Raw genomic sequence first — 18,923 nt, 5'->3', positions numbered from 1 at the left:
GATGAACAAGATATCAACATTTTAAATAGAAACAGGATCCAATAATTCTATGCCTAGCCATTTTGGAGCCAGAGGCAAAAGGCAAAATATATATCCCTCTGTATATCTTTTAATGTATTTTTACTTTACATATTTATTTATTGTAGAATAGTTATTTTTATTTTCACTTATTTAAAAAAATTTTTAATCATAGTGATATACAATATAGTATAAGTTTAAGATGGGCTTCCCAGGTGGCTCAGTGTTAAAGGGTCTGCCTGCCAGTGCGAGAGATGCAGGTTTGATCCCTGGGTCAGGAAGAAACCCTGGAATAGGAGATGGCAAATCACTCCAGTATTCTTGCCTGAGAAATTTTGTGGACAGAGAACCCTGACAGGCCACACAGTCCATGGGGTCCCAAAGAGTTGGACACGACTCAGCAACTGAGCACTCCACAGGTAAGTTTTAGGTATGAAAGTGAAAGTCACTCAGCCGTGTCCAGCTCTTTTCAACCCCATGTACTATACAGTCCATGGAATTCTCCAGACCAGAATACTGGAGTGGTTAGCTGTTCCTTTCTCCAGGGGATCTTCTGAACCCAGGGATGGAACCTAGGTCTCCTGCATTGCAGGCAGATTCATTACCCTCTGAGTCATCAGGGAAGCCACAGCACAGCAATTCAGTTATACATGTGTGTATATATATATTCTTTTTCAGATTCTTTTCCCTTATAAGTTATTACATATTCAGTATAGTTTCCTGTGCTATAATGTATTTTTAAATAGTTAATAGTTTTAATGAGAATATTATTGATAAGTTTACTTCCATTAAAGCCAGGAAAGTAAAATTACAATAAAGTTGAGTTTTTATATAAATAGAATGTTTAACCTTAAAGTAATGTCCTGAGTTTTAATACAGGCTTGCAAAATTTTCAATATTTTTTCAAATATGTTCTGGAAAAAGTTAGCCATTAAGAAATGTATTTTTTTAAAAGCCTGTATATAGCAGTTCGCTTTGTTTTTTTCTACTCAGGCTATAATAGTACCATTCTATCTTTAAATTTATAATATTTTGTTAATCATGAATTGTTTGCATTGAATAGATCTTTAAATATTATTTACCTCGATGATTGAGGCTTTGGTGCCACTTTAAATTTTGTACCTGAGGTGAGTGCTTCACTTGCCTCACCCTTCTTGTCCTGATACCTCATTAAAATATCAGCTGCATGCAGGCATGGATCTTTGTTTTACTCACTACATACTCAGTGCCTAGAACAGTACTTCCACATAGTAGGTATGTTTGTTGAATGAATGAATAAATTAAAATTCTCCATAAATTAATTTACTTCACAAAATGTTTCAAAGGCCAGGAAATGTTTTATTATTATAATTACTTTTTCTTTATGTTGCCTCCTCATTCAATTATGGAATGAAAGTATATACAAACACTTTGAATTATAATTCATGAATTGTTATAAAAATATTGAAGTAATTACTTGGTTTATGAAAGTGGAATAAAATGTTTAGTTCAAGAAATATTTTTCTCCTATAAAATATTGATATATTCATATAAATGATAAGGCCATATTTACTTTAGATTTCTGAAAGTTTTATAAGTATTTATTAGTATAGCTTCAATATTTACTATTGTAGTATTAGTACATAGTATAGCTTTTAGCTGTTAATAGGATGGTATAACCAGAGAGTAATCTTTTATTTATTTATTTTTAAATTAATTTATTTATTTTACTTTACAGTATTGTATTGGTTTTGCCATACATTGACTTGAATCCGCCATGAGTATACATGTGTTCCCCATCCTGAATCCCCCTCCTGCCTCCCTCCGCATCCCATCCCTTTGGGTCATCCCAGTGCACCAGCCCCAAGCACCCTGTATCATGCATCAAACCTGGACTGGCGATTCGTTTCACATATGATATTTTACATGTTTCAGTGCCATTCTCCCATATCATCTTGTCCTCGCCCTCTCCCACAGAGTCCAAAAGACTGTTCAATACATCTGTGTCTCTTCTACTGTCTCACATGCAGGGTTATTGTTACCTTCTTTCTAAATTCCATATGTATGCGTTAGTGTACTGTATTGGTGTTTTTCTTTGTGGCTTACTTCTCTCTCTATAATAGGCTCCAGTTTCATCTACCTCATTAGAACTGATTCAAATGTATTCTTTTTAACAGCTGAGTAATATTCCATTGTGTATATGTACCACAGCTTTCTTTATCCATTCATCTGCTGATGGACATCTAGGTTGCTTCCATGTCCTGGCTATTAAAAACAGTGCTGCGATGAACACTGGGGTATATGTGTCTCATTCAGTTCTGGTTTCCTCAGTGCGTATGCTCAGCAGTGGGATTGCTGGGCCGTATGGCAGTTCTATTTCCAGTTTTTTAAGGAATCTCCACACTGTTCTCCATAGTGGCTGTACTAGTTTGCATTCCCACCAACAGTGTAAGAGGGTTCCCTTTTCTCCACACCCTCTCCAGCATTTATTGCTTGTAGACTTTTGGATAGCAGCCATTCTGACTGGCGTGAAATGATACCTCATTGTGGTTTTGATTTGCATTTCTCTGATAATGAGTGATGTTGAGCATCTTTTCATGTGTTTGTTAGCCATCTGTATGTCATCTTTGGAGAAATGTCTGTTTAGTTCTTTGGCCCACTTTTTGATTGGGTCTTTTATTTTTCTGGAATTGAGCTGCAGTAGTTGCTTGTATATTTTTGAGATTAATTCTTTGTCTGTTGCTTCGTTTGCTGAGAGTAATCTTTTAAATGCCCTGAAATTCAAAATACAGCATATAGGAAACTTCACTATTCAATCTATGCAGACATATTAAACTGTCAATTAATATTCTGACATCAGAATATGCAGATAATATGCTTGGTCTATAAAAACAACTTGGGCAAATTACTCATTCAAGAGCCATTTTCATTTCCTATAAGAATCACTAATATTAATGTGAGGTCATATTTAGTTCAAATTTAAAAAAACATTTTTTCAGATACATTATACTGTAGTATATAATCATTTAAATGCTTTGACTCTTAATATGGATGAGTAGCAAACTTTCATTGAAGTAAAAGTCTTTATTTGCTATAACTGTTTTGTGGAAATCTAAATATTCTTCTCAGTGGATGAATTCTAATTGAGGTCATAAAACAATAGAAAAGATGATAATACATATAAGCACAGACAACATATAAACACAATCTAAGCTTACAGACCTGCCCTATGTGGAAACAACCATTCCTTTTCCATCACTGGTCAGGAATAGGTTCTTCCTCAAATTCTGGTAAACAAAAATATTGCCCAAACCCCTGTATTCACACTTCAGCAGGTTAGAACTAGCAATCATCACAGCTGTGTTAGGGAGACTATACACACACACACACACACACACACACACATATATATAAAATAAGGATCCTATATATATATAGAATAAGGACTATATATATATATATATATATAGAATAAGAATTCCACAAAATCACACAAATTAAACTATATAGGTAGAGGTCAGGGAAAGGGGCATTGGTTGGTAATAGGAAATCTGATCTTGGCAATCTAGTGTCCTTACTGCAAGCCACAAATGTTTTGTGTGTCATATATATGTTAAGGAAATCTAGCACCACATCTAGGACGTTGTTTCCAACGGAAAATGTGCTCCAGTGCCTAGTAGCCAACTTAGCGTATTTCAGGCTCTTTGTTTTATTTTTTGGTATGTGTTTGTTCAGAAGGATACATATATACCTTGTTTATTTCAATGATGTTTATTAAACTCAAATTCTATAGGACATTAATTGATTTTTCTCACTTTAAAATGATTTTAACTGACTTTATTCTCAATTTATTCAGTTGGTGGAACTTCATGTTTTTTATGTCCCTGAAGGATCATGGAATTATAAATTAAATACCATTTCAATAGAAGTTGTTAACAAATTCATTTCAGCTGGCTTTATAAGGCAAGTATTTTGTAGTCACATTACAATGTGTCTGAAAAAGAGATCTTTTTTTTCTGCAGAGAAAAATGCTTTGTGGAAATTCAAAAATTGTAAGTGAAAAATATCTTGTTCGTGTGATGGATCCAGTCCCTGCCTTAATGAATACTATCAATGAATAGCACTATGTAACTGTTAAAAAGTGCCATAGGAACAGCTGTCACTTAGCCATAGCACTGCCACCTAGAAAACAGAGTATAACCAATCTGTGTAGTAACCAGGCTATACACAAAGAGAATTAAGACCGTATTTACCTGAAATTAGAAACCTACTGAAGAGCTGTGAATAGTGGTTAAACCAGTATATCTACAATGACTTTTTCACTTAACTATTTAAAAATAAAAACACAATATATATATATATATATATATATACACACACACATATAACATATATATGGGCTTCCCAGGTGGCGCTAGTGGTAAAGAACCCGCCTGCCAATGCAGGAGACGTAAGGCACGCGGATTTGATTCCTCGGTCGGGAAGATCCCCTGCAGGAGGGCAGGGCAACCCACTCCAGTATTCATGCCTGGAGAATCACACGGACAGAGGAGCCTGATGGGCCGTTGTCAACTGGGATGCAAAGAGTTGGATACGACTGAAGCCACTGAGCACACACACAACATATATATATTTTCACATGCATAGAAACACACATGATACTATGTGTTATAACTGCCTGTTGTTATTTCTCTTGAGGACACCTCAGTCTTCCTAATCTTCCCCATCATTTTTTTCAAGCACACGAACTTCCTTTGTGTTCTGAAACACATTAGACATAGCCCTACCTCAGAACTCTTGTACTTGCTGTTTCTTTTGTCTAAAATGCTCTTTGTGCCTTTACATATGCTATCTTATCTCCTTCATTCTTTTCTCCAGTATTACTTTTTTGTTTATATTTTCTCTCATCAGAATACTCATCCTTACCTGCTTTACGTTTCTCTATAGTACTGGGCTTCCCTGGTAGCTCAGCGATAAAGAATCTGCCTGCCAATGCAGGAGACATGGGTTCGATCCCTGCATTGGAAAGATTCCCTAGAGAAATAAATGGCAACCCACTCTAGTGTTCTTGCCTGGAGAATCCCATGGACAGAGGAGCCTGGCAGTCTGTGGTCCATGCTGTCATAAACAATCAGCTAGGACTGAGCGACTAAACAACAACAACAACAACAACAAATAGTACTTAGCAGTGTCTTACATATTAAATTTTTTCTTACTTTGTTAATTTTTTCACTTCCACCATTAGATTGTAAGGTCTATAAGGGCGAAAGTATTTGTTTTGTTGATTGCCTTATTCTCAACCCTACACAATATTTGACACAAGAGGAACTCAATATATATTTGTTAATTGAATGAGTTAATTATATTATATTCCCCTAAAAGTCTAGAAAAATAAGAACTCAGAACAAGAGCTTTAAATTTTAGATGTTGAGGAATGAAGCGTTCCCAATAAGCAAAGATGTATAGTCTGATGACATTCGATCATCAAAGAAAGTCTTAAGCACTAGCTAACACTGTCAGACTTCCAAAATAAATATCTGTGGCTAAATCCTTCTTTAAGATACATATAATATTATATAAATATCATTGCATGGTTTTATTTTAATAAAAAAACTGAAGGTAGATGAGAAAAGTGAAACTGAAGGTAGATGAGAAAAGAAAATAAGTCCTTTTCAGTACAGAAAGGACTTTTATAAACTGTACATTTGGATAATTTAAAATTTTAATGATTTTATTGATTAAGTGACTTTTAACCATTTTGTAAAAAAAAAATTTACAGCCTTCAAGCCTACAAAGTTCCAAGCAATGTAGAAACACAATATATTAAGTTATATATGATATGTTAAATTAGTATTTGGACTGGAGATAAAATACTAAAGCTCTTGAATCTTTATTATAGCTGAAACCCATTTTATTTTACATTATAAGGCAATGTCATGATATTTCAGAGTATCTCCTCACCTAACTTTACAAGACCTGAGGGAGCGTCTCAGTGAGTTCCTTGGTGAAGAAGCTGTCACAGAGAAATTTTTATTTCTCAAATGCATTGGAAATAATCTAGCTGTAGTAAGTTTTCTTAATTTTTCCTTTTGATTAAAGAAAAGCATACTTTAACAAATTTTCTTTCTTAAATGCTTATCAACTCAACTCCTTAATATACTATGCAATATGTAATCTCAATCATAACAAAATGGAAATATCATTTAGCACACAAATCATCAAGAAAAGATGGGCCTTTCTGGTATATTACTGTGCATTAAAATATGGGGCCCTGGGATTTCTTTGGAAAGAATGATGCTAAAGCTAAAACTCCAGTACTTTGGCCACCTTATGTGAAGAGATGACTCATTGGAAAAGACTCTGATGCTTGGAGGGATTGGGGACAGGAGGAGAAGGGGACGACAGAGGATGAGATGGCTGGATGGCATCACTGACTCGATGGACGTGAGTCTGAGTGAACTCTGGGAGTTGGTGATGGACAGGTGAACTCCTGGCGTGCTGCGATTCATAGGGTCTCAGAGAGTTGGACACGACTGAGCAACTGAACTGGTGTGTAAATTTCCCTGGGGAGAAAATAAAGGCAAATTTTAAATGTGATTATATATTTTTAAATTTAATAGCATTAGAAGATTTTTAAATGAGCACTTGTGGGGAAAAAAATGGATTCTCATTTGTTAGGCCACAGCTAGCCTTCTTTGATGTGGAATGACTCCAATATACTGTATTTGATGGGGCAGGAATCAGCTATTCTCAATTGAACACTCCTATTTGTAGCTTCAGGGGCAGGATTTTCTAAATAGAGAGTTTTCCTAGCTGAAATCTCAGTCCAGCAAACCATTAGATCTCAAAGTTTCTGGTTTCTCATATTTATGTAAGGTTTATTTCTCTAATCAAGACTTTCCCTATTTAAACTCTTAAGTAGACAAGAATCCCTTAGAAGAAATGGAATAGGCCTCACAGTCAACAAGAGTCAGAAATGCAGTACTTGGGTGCAATCTCAAAAACAAAAGGATGATCTCTTTTCATTTTCAAGGGAAACCAATATCACAGCAATCCAAGTCTATGCCCCAACCACTAATGCTGAAGGAGCTGAAGTTGGATGGTTCTATGATGACCTAAAAACCTTATTGAACTAACACCCAAAAAAAGGTCTTTTTCATCATAGGCAACTAGAGTGAAAAAGTAGGAAGTCAAGAGGTACGTAGAGTAACAGGCAAATCTGGCTTTGGAGTACAAAATGAAGCAGGGCAAAGGCTGACAGAGTTTTGCCAAGAGAACGCACAAGTCATAGCAAACACCCTCTTCCAACAACACAGAAGACGATACTACACATGGACATCCCTAGACGGTCAATACCGAAATCAGGTTGATTATGTTCTTTGCAGCCAAAGATGGAGAAGCTCTATACAGTCAGCAAAAACAAGACCTGGAGCTGACTATGGTTCAGATCATGAGCTCCTTATTACCAAATTCAGACTGAAACTGAAGAAAGTAGGGAAAACCACTAGACCATTCAGGTATGACCTAAATCAAATCCCTTACAATTATACAATGGAAGTGACAAATGGATTAAAGGGATTAGATCTGATAGAGTGCCTGAAGAACTATGGACAGAGGTTTGTAACATTGTAAGAAGGTGGTGATCAAAACCATCCCCAAGAAAAAAAAATACAAAAAGGTAAGAGTTGTCTGAGGAGGCCTTAAAAATAGCTGAGAAGAGAAGGGAAAGCAAAGGATAAAAGGAAAGATATACCCATCTGAATTCAGAGTTCCAAAGAATAGCAAGGATAAGATAAGATAAGAAAGCCCTCCTAAGTGATCAATGTAAAAAAATAGAGGAAAACAATAGGATGGGAAAGACTAGCGCTCTCTTCAAGAAAATTAGAGATACCAAGGCAACATTTCATGCAAAGATGGGCTCAATAAAGGACAGAAATGTTATGGACCTAACAGAAGCAGAAGATATTAAAAAGGGGTGGCAAGATTACACAAAATATACAAAAAAAGATCTTAATGATGCAGATAACCATGATGGTGTGATCACTTGCCCAGCGCGAGACATACTGGAGTGTGAAGTCAAGTGGGCCTTAAGAAGCATTACCACGAACAAAGTTAATGGAGGTGATGGAATTTCAGCTGAGTTATTTCAAATCCTAAAAGATGCTGTTGAAGTGCTGCATTCAATATACTGGCAAATTTGGAAAATTCAGCACTGGTCACACGACTGGAAAAAGTCAGTTTTCATTCCAATCCCAAAGAAAGGCAATGATAAAAATTGTTAAAACTACCACACAGTTGCATTCATCTCACATATTAGCAAAGTAATGCTCAAAATGCTCCAAGCTAGGCCTCAACAGTACGTGAACCAAGAGCTTCCAGATGTTCAAGCAGGATTTAGAAAAGGCAGAGGAACCCGAGATTAAATTGCCAACATACATTGGATAATAGAAAGAGCAAAAGAATTCCAGAAAAACATCTACTTCTGTTTCACTAACTAGCTAAAGCCTTTGACTGTTGTGGATCACAACAAAATGTGGAAAATTCTCAAAGAGATGGGAATACCAGACCACCTAACCTGCCTCCTGAGAAATCTGTATGCAGATCAAGAAGCAACAGTTAGAACCTGACATGTAACAACAAACTGGTTCCAAATTGGGAAAGGAGTATGTCAAGGCTGTATGTTGTCACCCTGCTTATTTAACTTATATGCTAAGTACTTCATGTGAAATGCAGGGCTGGATGAAGCACAAGTGGGAATCAAGTTTGCCCAGAGAAATAGCAATAATCTCAGATACACATATAACACCACCCTTATGGCAGAAAGCAAGGAGGAATTAAACAGCCTCTGATGAAGGTGAAAGAGGAGAGTGAAAAAGCTGGCTTAAAACTCAGCATTCAAAAAATAAAGATCATGGCATACAGTCCATCACTTCACGTCAAGTAGATGGGGAAACAACAGAAACAGTGACGGACTTTATTTTCTTGGACACCAAAATCACTACTGATGGTGTCTGCAGCCTTGACATTAAAAGAAGCTTGCTCCTTGGAAGAAAAGTTATGACCAACCTAGACTGCATATTTAAAAGCAGAGACATTACTTTGCCAACAAAGGTCCATCTAGTCAAAGCTATGGTTTTTCCAGTAGTCATGTATGGATGTGAGAGTTGGACCATAAAGAAAGCTGAGCACTGAAGAATTGATGCTTTTGAACTGTGGTGTTGGAGAAGACTCTTGAGAGTCCCTTGGACTGCAAGGAGATCAAACCAGTCAATCCTAAAGGAAATCATTCCTGCATATTCATTTGGAAGGACTGATGATAAAGCTTAAGCTCCAATACTTTGGCCACCTGATGTGAAAAACTGACTCTTTAGAAAAGACTCTAATGCTGGGAAGAGATTGAAGGCAGTAGAAGGGGATGGCAGAGGATGAGATGGTTGGATGGCATCACCAACGTGATGGATGTGAGTTTGAACAAGCTCTGGGAGTTGGTGATGGACATGGAAGTCTGGTGTGCTGCAGTCTGTGGGGTCGCAAATAGTTGGACAGGACTGAATGACTGAACTGAATTGAAACTCTAAAATGCAGTTTATTCCTATTCTACTCTAGTTTAAACATATCATTATTATGTATTTGTTTATGTGGTTATTTGTTTAACATTTAACTCTGCCTAGACTGTAGCTCCCTGTGAGCAAAGACCTTATTCACTATTTTATTTATGAGTGCCTAACAAGGGTTTTAGCACTTACAGGCATTTAAATGTTTACTGAAAAAAATTAAATAATGAGTGATAATGGAAAAAATAAACATCCCCCCAAAGTAGTACTGTAGAGGAATTTGCTATTGGAATTCTTGGGCTTATCTACTAGATTTGAACATTTTGTCATAGAGTTCTGTTCCATACACAGAATATTAATTTACTGATCATTAAGTTAGTTTCCCTTAATCTTGGAAGAAAAAGAATTACTTTTGTTCTTTTTCATGATATTTAAAATTACTAAATATCAACTACAGAATCCTAAATTGGAAGTGATCTAACAATAATTAAAATCAAATTCTAAACTGTTTCTAATAATTTATTATTTTCAACAAATAGTTATTGATGTTTTTCTCTATACAAAATGAGAGAATAAAAAGAATTGGACATAGATTTTTCCCTTAAAGAATATTCAGTGTAGTGGGAAGACAAAATACACAAATAATTAAAACAGCATATTCTATATATTTCGATGATCCAACGGATGTCGACAGTTTGATCTCTGGTTCCTCTGCCTTTTCTAAATCCAGCTTGAACATCTGGAAGTTCACGGTTCACGTACTATTGAGGCCTGGCTTGGAGAATTTTGAGCATTATTTTGCTAGTGTCTCAGATGAATGCAATTGTGAGGTAGTCTGAGCGTCCTCTGGCATTGCCTTTCTTTGGGATTGGAATGAAACTGACCTTTCCCAGTCCTGTGGTCACTGCTGAGTTTTCCAAATTTGCTGGCATATTTAGTGCAGCAATTTCACAGCATCATCTTTTAGGATTTGAAATAGCTCAACTGGAATTCCATCACCTTCACTAGCTTTGTTCATAGTGATGCTTCCTAAGGCCCACTTGACTTTGCATTCCAGGATGTCTGCCTCTAGGTGAGTGATCACACAATCGTGATTATCTGGGTCATGAAGATCTTTTTTGTACAGTTCTGTGTATTCTTGCCACCTCTCTAATATCCTCTGATTCTGTTGGGTCCATACCATTTCTGTCCTTTATTGTGCTCATCTTTGCATGAAATGTTCCCTTGGTGTCTCTAATTTTCTTGAAGAGATCTCTAGTCTTTCCCATTCTTTTGTTTTCCTCTATTTGCATTGATCACTGAGGAAGGCTTTCTTATCTCTCCTTGCTATTCTTCAGGCTCTCTATCAGATCTAATCCCTTGAATCTATTTCTCACTTCCACTGTATAATTATAAGGGATTTGATTTAGGTCATACTTGAATGGTCTAGTGGTTTTCCCTACTTTCTTCAATTTCAATCTGAATTTGGCAATAAGGAGTTCATGATCTGAGCCACAGTCAGCTCCCAGTCTTGTTTTTGCTGACTGTATTGAGAGCTTCTCCATCTTTGGTTGCAAAGAATATAATAAATCCGATTTCAGTTATGGCCATCTGGTGATGTCCATGTGTAGAGTCTTCTCATATGTTGTTGGAAGAAGGTGTTTGTTATGACCAGTGTGTTCTCTTGGCAAAACTCTAGAAGCAAGAGAGTTCCACAAAAACATCTACTTCTGTTTTATTGACTATGCCAAAGCCTTTGACTGTGTAGATCACAACAAAGTGTGGAAAATTCTTAAAGAGATGGGAATACCAGACCACCTGACTTGCCCCTTGAGAAATCTGTATGCAGGTGGAAGCAACAGTTAGAACTGAACATGGAACAAAAGACTGGTTCCAAATCGGGAAAGGAGTATGTCAAGGCTGTATATTGTCACCCTGCTTATTTAACTTATATGCAGAGTACATCATGAGAAATGCTGGGCTGGATGAAGCACAAACTGAAATCACAAGCTGGGAGAAATATCAATAACCTCAGATATACAGATGACACCACCCTTATGGTTGAAAGCAAAGAGGAACTAAACAGCCTCTTGATGAAAGTGACAGAGGAGAGTAAAAATGTTGGCGTAAAACTCAATACTCAGAAAACTAAGTTCATGGCATCTGGTCCCATCACTTCATGGCAAATAGATAGTGAAACAGTGAAAACAGTGACAGGCTTTATTTTGGGGGGCTCCAAAATCACTGCAGATGGTGACTGCAGCCTTGAAATTAAAGGATACTTGCTCCTTGGAAGAAAAGTTATGACCTACCTAGACAGCATATTAAAAAGCAGAGATGTTACTTTGCCAACAAAGGTCCATCTAGTCAAAGCTATGGTTTTTCCAATAGACATATATGGATGTGAGAGTGGACCATAAAGAAAGCTGAATGCCAAAGAATTGATGCTTTTGAACTGCGGTGTTGGAGAAGATTCTTGAGAGTCCCTTGGAATGCAAAGAGGTCCAACCAGTCCATCCTAAAGGAAAAAAGAAAGACAAAGAAAGTGAAGTCAGTCAGTTGTGTCCCACTCTTTGCGACCCCATGCCTGTAGCTCACCAGGGTCCTCTGTCCATGGAATTCTGCAGGCAAGAATACTGGAGCGGGTTGTCATTTCCTTATCCGGGGATCTTCCTAACCCAGGGATCGAACATGGATCTCTCCTGCATTGCAGGCAGATGCTTTAACATCTGAGCCACCATGAAAGCCCCAGATCAGTCCTGAATATTCATTGGAGGAACTGATGCTGCAGCTGACACTCCAATACTTTGGTCACCTGATGTGAAGTGACTCATCTGAAAAAACCCTGAAGCTGGGAAAGATTAAAGGTGGAAGTAGAAGGGGACCACAGAGGATGAGATGGTTGGTTGGCATCACTGACTCAATGGACATGAGTTTGAGTAAACTCTGGGAGTTGGTGATGGACAGGGAGGTCTGGCATGTTGCAGTCCATGGGGTCAAAAAGAGTGGGACACGACTGAGCGACTGAACTGAACTGAACTGATTCTCTGTATTTAGAAGAAAAAGAGATTGCTTCCAGAAAGAGAAGAGGTGAAATGGATAACTTTAGGAAAGAAGTGGTCATCAGTTTGGATTTTGACAGATAAATATTTGATCTTGCAAAAATGTTGGGTGGGAGAAGCTTTCTGAGTAGAGAAAGCAGAATGAGCTTGGAAGTGGCTAAGCAGGCAACTACAGAAAAGTGAGTGGTTCAGTTTTTACTGGAGCATTGATTGTGTGAGAGGGAATAGTAGACAATTGTAAAGGTACGTTGTTGAAGGTCTTGAATGCCAGGTTAATGAATTTGGATTTTTTTTTTTTTTTCCTGAAACTTTGTAGTTTTTGAGCAGAAGATAACATGATGAGAGCCTTAAGAAACCAGAGACAGGAATTGTAACCAGGAGTCTTACAGTGGCTATGCAAAAGAAAAGAAGAGTCTCAGGAACAGGCTGGCTCTCAGATTTCATCTACTAGTATTTTCTTCTTGGTTCTACATTTTAGCCACAAAAATCTTCCTTTGGTCCTCACATGAAGCCAAACTCACATCTATTTCATCATCTTTGTACCTGCCTGGAAATCACTTCTCCAGATTTTCAAATAGATTGCTTCTTTTTTTCATAATTCAGTTCTCAGTTCAATTATTGTATTTTATTTTTTTTTTAAAAAGGCCTTCCCTGACCACCTAATTTTCAGATATTCTTTCTCTGAACTACTCTGTATTACATCACTCCATTTTATTTTCATAAAACACATATCACTACCTTAAATCATGTTTATTTTAACATCTGCTCTCCAAGTAGAATATAAGCTACATGAGAGCAGGGATTTCACATTGTTTACCATCCCCTGTAGAACACTACCTGACACACAGTATGCCTTCCGTAATTGTTGAATGAATAAACAAGTAACAAATTAACTCTGTGGGTCTAACATTTAAGAAGTAAAGTTTACAAAGTTAGATTTTGGAACTAGATTACCTGGTTTTGCCTCCCAACTTGGAAACTTCCTATTTCTAAAATCTTAGGCAAGATACTTAACCTCTCTTTGCCTCATTCTCATCTGTGCCTCGTACAGACAATATGTATGCCTATCACATGGAACTGTGAGGATTAACTGAGCTTTATATGTAAGTGTAAAGCATTTAGAATAGGGCCTGGCACATAGTAAGTCCATGCAAGTGAGAGCCATAATTACTGTTGTTAAATAACATAGAGTTTCAATTATGTTTAGTACACTGAACAGAAGTAGGATATATTCTAACCTTTTCTAGAATCTAGCTTAGTTACCAGCTTTAGTACCAACTGTTTGATGTGACTTTTATATCACAGATATATAACTTTTGCAAAACAGGTTAAAAGTAACTGGAAAATGCTACAAAAGCTTCAATTATTTTTTCATTTGTTTTTAGGTGAGGACAAAGCAAGAATCAGAACTGAAACTCAAATCATTTGTTCCTCCATATGTGTGTAATTTGACATTTTAAATTTATGCTAATTTTTTAACTTATTGCTTTTTAAACTATAAACTAATTTTTAAATTTCCTGTATGTTTTAGGCTCTTCAACCAGAATTATACTTGCTTCCTATAATGGATCATTTAGGAAATATTTATTCAGCATCAGCAGCAGTTTCTTTAGATGAACAGCAGACTAATAATGGTGTTGCTGAGCCTGATGGAATAATACACAGACCACGTAGTGTAACTCTGTCAAAGGAAGAACCTGGAACAGATCCTAGTGTTTTAGAAAATGCTTTGAAAGAACTTCTTGACAAGAATCAGGAAGAAGGTGATTTAAACTGGAATGAAGTTGTTATAGTACATTTTAATAGTCAAGTCTGGGCAAACTCTGGGCAAATCTAGCCTTACAAATACAGGCAATATAATAGGAAAGCTCCAATTCAATTTGGGGATTTTTAAAAATAGTTGTACGAGTTGGGAGGAAAAAAAAAAGACTAATCTAAATACTATGCTAAAATAAAAATAAAATCAAAATACAACACAAAGTCTACCACCTTTTATAATTTCAGATAAAGTTAAGGCTAAAGGAGAAGAGAAGGGAAGTGATTGTTACATAAAACCTTATTGTTATAAGTTCAGAAGTATCTTATCCAGGCAAACAGTATCAGGCCAAAGCAAAATAACTTTAATATTGGGAGACATTTGGATTTCAAAGATTAAAATTTTTGTATGATTACACATACCAACTTACTGGTAATTTAGTTCTCAAAAAGTGGTAGGTTTTTAAAAACTCAAACTTATATAAATTAAGCTGGTACTACACTCTAAGAATATATTGAAATAAGTTAGTTGGATTTTTTTTACCTGGCTGCATACAGCAAATAAATTGTGATGGAAAACCAAATATACTAAAAATTTATGAATTAAATGAAACCCCCTCAATTAATGACAACACTCTTTACAGCTACAAAATACACTTATTCTTAATTAGTTGCATTTTTCTTCATCTTCAATAATAACAATTATTGCATTCTGTATTCTAAGTTTATACTATGCCTAGTGATATTCCAAACTTAGCCTCTTCTTGTGTGTGTGTGTGTGTGTGCTTAACCTTAGGTACATTTAACATGGGCTTCCCAAGTGGCACAGTGATAAAGAATCACCTGCCAATTCAGGAGACACAAGCTACACGGGTTCTATCCCTGGATTGGAAAGGCCCCTGGAGGAGGAAATGGCAGCCTGCTCTAGTATTCTTGCCTGGAAAATCCCAAGGACAGAGGAGCCTGAGGCTACAGTCCGTGGGGTCTCAAAAGAATCAGAAACGACTGAGCATACACACATTTAATGTGATCAGTGAGAGTCTTTACCTTATTTTTTTTATCTAGGTATATCCCTGCAGTTATATATATGGCTTTCCAGTTATGGTATCAATTAGAGGTTAAATGAAAAAACACCTGGGAAAAAAGTTAATTGTGGAATTCCAGTAGTCCTGAAAAGTACAAGATCAAGTAACTAATGAAGTAGGCAATTACCCTACATAAAGTTATGAGTAGTATCATATTTTACACCCTAGGCTACTGGCCAAGTCCCTGAACTATGCTACTTTCACAAAACCCCCAAAAAGTATTTGACTGAGAATATTTAATCTTATGAATTTTGTGTAATTGTAATTTTTAAATAGTATTAATTTCTTGGTGCTTCACATCAAAAAAATTAACTATAATTTAACTGAGAGCCTAGTGTATGCTCATTTTTAAAAGTTCTAGAAACATCAATAACTATTAAGAAGAAAATAAGGATTAACAATAGTTTCACCATCCAGAGATAGCTGTTGTAAAGTGAAAGTGAAAATTGCTGTGTCGTGTTTGACTCTTTGCAACCCCTTGGAATTCTCCAAGCCAGAATACTGGAGTGGGTTGCCTTTCCCTTCTCCAGGGGATCTTCCTACCCAGGGATCGAACCCAGGTCTCCCACACTGCAGGCAGTTTCTTTACCAGCAAGGGAAGCCCATAGCTATTAGTATCTGTTAGTATTTTGGTGTATATTCTTCCAATTTTTTTTTAGTTCATATAAATATGTTTTAACTTTTGAAAAATGAGGACACATACAAACTCTTTTAAATCCTCTTCTTTTAGAAAATGTCACAGACATGTCATGCCAATAAATATAGATCTACATCATTATAGACTTCTCTTGTGGTATATTTGTTTATATAACCTTGATTTAATATTCTTGCTATTATGAATGATGCTATAAGCAACATTTTTCTAAATACAATGCATATATTCTAAATAAATTCTAAATTTATGCATTCTAAATACATGCATTTATCCTACTATCTTCTTAGAAGTTTAATGGCTGTTTCTCAGGGAATGTGTTTTGTTTGTTTGTTATTCTTATATTCATCTGTTTTATTTTTTAGATTCCATGTATAAATGATAACATATAGTATTTGTCTTTCTCTGACTGGTATATTTCACTATGCTTCTTAAAAGAGCTTTCCAACCTTGTGTGCCTCTTTGTGGTCACTCTTCCTCCTTCCCCAATAAAAAGAGTGCTCTGATTTTTTTTTAATTATATATTTTTTGCAGTGCTGAGTCTTGGTTACTGTGTGCGGGCTTTCTCTAGTTGCAGTTAGCAGGGGTTACTCTCTAGTCACAGTGCACGGTCTTCTTATTGTGGTAGCTTCTCTTGTTGCAGAGCACTGGCTCTAGGGTGTGTGGGCTTCAGTAGTTGTGGTGCATAGGCTTGGATGCCTCGTGGAATGTGAATCTTCCCAGACCAGGGATCAAGCCCATGTCCCCTGCATTGGTTGGTGGATTCCAAACCAGTGACCACCAGGGAAGTCCTACTTGATTTTTTGAGATAATTATTTTCTTACTTTTTTAATAGTTTTATTACAACCTCAATGTGTATTCCTTAATAATAATTTAGTTTTGTCTCTTTTGAATTTTATTTATAATCATATTGAAACTTTTTTCTTTTACTTGACATTATAACTGAAAGATTCAACAATGTTGTCATGTATAATACTATTTCATTTCTTTTTACTGTTGTATAATATTTTATTGTATGATCATATCATGATTTATTTACCTATTCTGCTGACAGACAGTTGGTTTCCAATTTGGGGCTATTACAAATATGCTATTTTGTACATTCTTGTACATGAGTCCTAAATGCATATGTGCAAAAGAATCTCAAAAAAGTATACCTAGAATTAGCATTGTATGTATATGTTCAACTTTACTAAATAATTTCCATGTGTTTTCCAAAGTGACTGTACCCAGTAACAAAAAGTTGTTTCTAAAAGTTGTATCAAAAGTTCCCGTTGAACCATAATCTTGCTGTCAGACTACATTCTGGATAATTTGTTCACCTCTTTCTTCCAAATCTACCTTACCAATTCTCTTTTTAGCTATGTCTAATCAGCTATTAAACCCTTACACTGAATTTATAATTCCAAATATTCTATTTCTCTTTTCTAGTCATTCTCTTTGCTTAAACATTTCTTCATATGTTTCATGGCCATTTGGATTTGTCTTCATTCAAGTGTTTTGCCTATTTTATGTTCTCTTAAATATTGATTCATTTTGTTGTTGTTGTTCAGTCAGTCGCTCAGTCATATCTGACTCTGCAGCTGCATGGACTGCAGCATACCAGGCCTCTCTGTCCTTCACCATCACCCACAGCCTACTCAAACTCATGTCCATTAAGTCAGAGATGCCATCCAACCATCTCATCCTCTGTTGTCCCCTTCTCCTGCCTTCAATCTTTCCCGGCATCAGGGTCTTTTCTAATGAGTCAGTTCTTCACATCAGGTGACCAAAGTATTGGAGTTTCGGCTTCAGCATCAGTCCTTCCAATGAATATTCAGGACTGATTTTATTTAGGATGGACTGGTTGGATCTCCGTGCAGTCTAAGGGACTCTCAAGAGTCTTCTCCAACACCACAGTTCAAAAGCATCAATTCTTTGGCACTCAGCTTTCTTTATGGTCCAACTCTCACATCCATACATGACTACTGGAAAAACCATAGCTTTGACTAGATGGACCTTTGTTGGCAAAGTAATGTCTCTGCTTTTAAATATGCAGTCTAGGTTGGTCATAACTTTTCTTCCAAGGAGCAAGCGTCTTTTAATTTCAAGGCTGCAGTCACCATCTGCAGTGATTTTGGTGCCCAAAAAATAAAGTCTGACACTGTTTCCATTGTTTCCCCATCTATTTGCCATGAAGTGATGGGACTGGATGCCATGATCTTAGTTTTCTGAATATTGAGTTTTAAGCCAACTTTTTCGCTCTCCTCTTTCACTTTCATCAAGGGGCTCTTTAGTTCCTCTTTGCTTTCTGCCATAAGGGTGGTGTCATCTGCATATCTAAGGTTATTGATATTTCTCCTGGCAATCTTGGTTTCCAGCTTGTGCTTCATCCAGCCCAGCATTTCTCATGATGTACTTTGCATATAAGTTATTAAAGCAGGGTGACAATATGTACAGATATTTTTCCAGCAGTTGTTTGTATGTGTATGTGTGTGTGTGTATATTTCTATATAATTCACTCTAGATTTTAGTTTGTGGCTTGTCTTTTTATTCTCTTTAGATTCTTTTGAGGAAAGGAATTCTTAAATCTTGTCAGCATGTTTTCACAATTACAGAGATGAGTGTTGATATTTTCAGCTCTGTTTTGTTTTGTGCATTTTGAAGCTCCTTTATGAGATGTATGCACAATTTAGGATTGTTATGTTTTCTTGAAAAAAATTGAATTCTATGTTATTATGTAATGTTTCTCTTTATCTCTGGTAATGGTCTTCAATTTGAAATTCACTTTGATATTAATATAATCACTCTAGCTTTCTTTTGATTAGTTTTTTGATGGTATATCTTTTTCTATTTAACT

General features: G+C 36.2%; 1 protein-coding gene across 1 annotated transcript in view; it reads left to right on the top strand.

The window, feature by feature from the left end:
* Nucleotides 1-18,923, top strand: part of SPATA1 (spermatogenesis associated 1) — a 70,161-nt gene that overhangs the window by 11,192 nt on the left and 40,046 nt on the right. The window contains 4 exon segments of the mRNA XM_061411441.1: nucleotides 3,854-3,960; nucleotides 5,946-6,063; nucleotides 13,978-14,031; nucleotides 14,124-14,355. Of these exon segments, the coding sequence (XP_061267425.1) occupies nucleotides 3,854-3,960; nucleotides 5,946-6,063; nucleotides 13,978-14,031; nucleotides 14,124-14,355 (511 nt within the window).

Source organism: Bos javanicus, chromosome 3 (genome assembly GCF_032452875.1).
Source record: "Bos javanicus breed banteng chromosome 3, ARS-OSU_banteng_1.0, whole genome shotgun sequence".
Lineage (NCBI taxonomy): Eukaryota > Metazoa > Chordata > Mammalia > Artiodactyla > Bovidae > Bos > Bos javanicus.
Note: the sequence above shows the minus strand (reverse complement) of the source record. Positions and strands in the feature narration are given on the sequence as shown.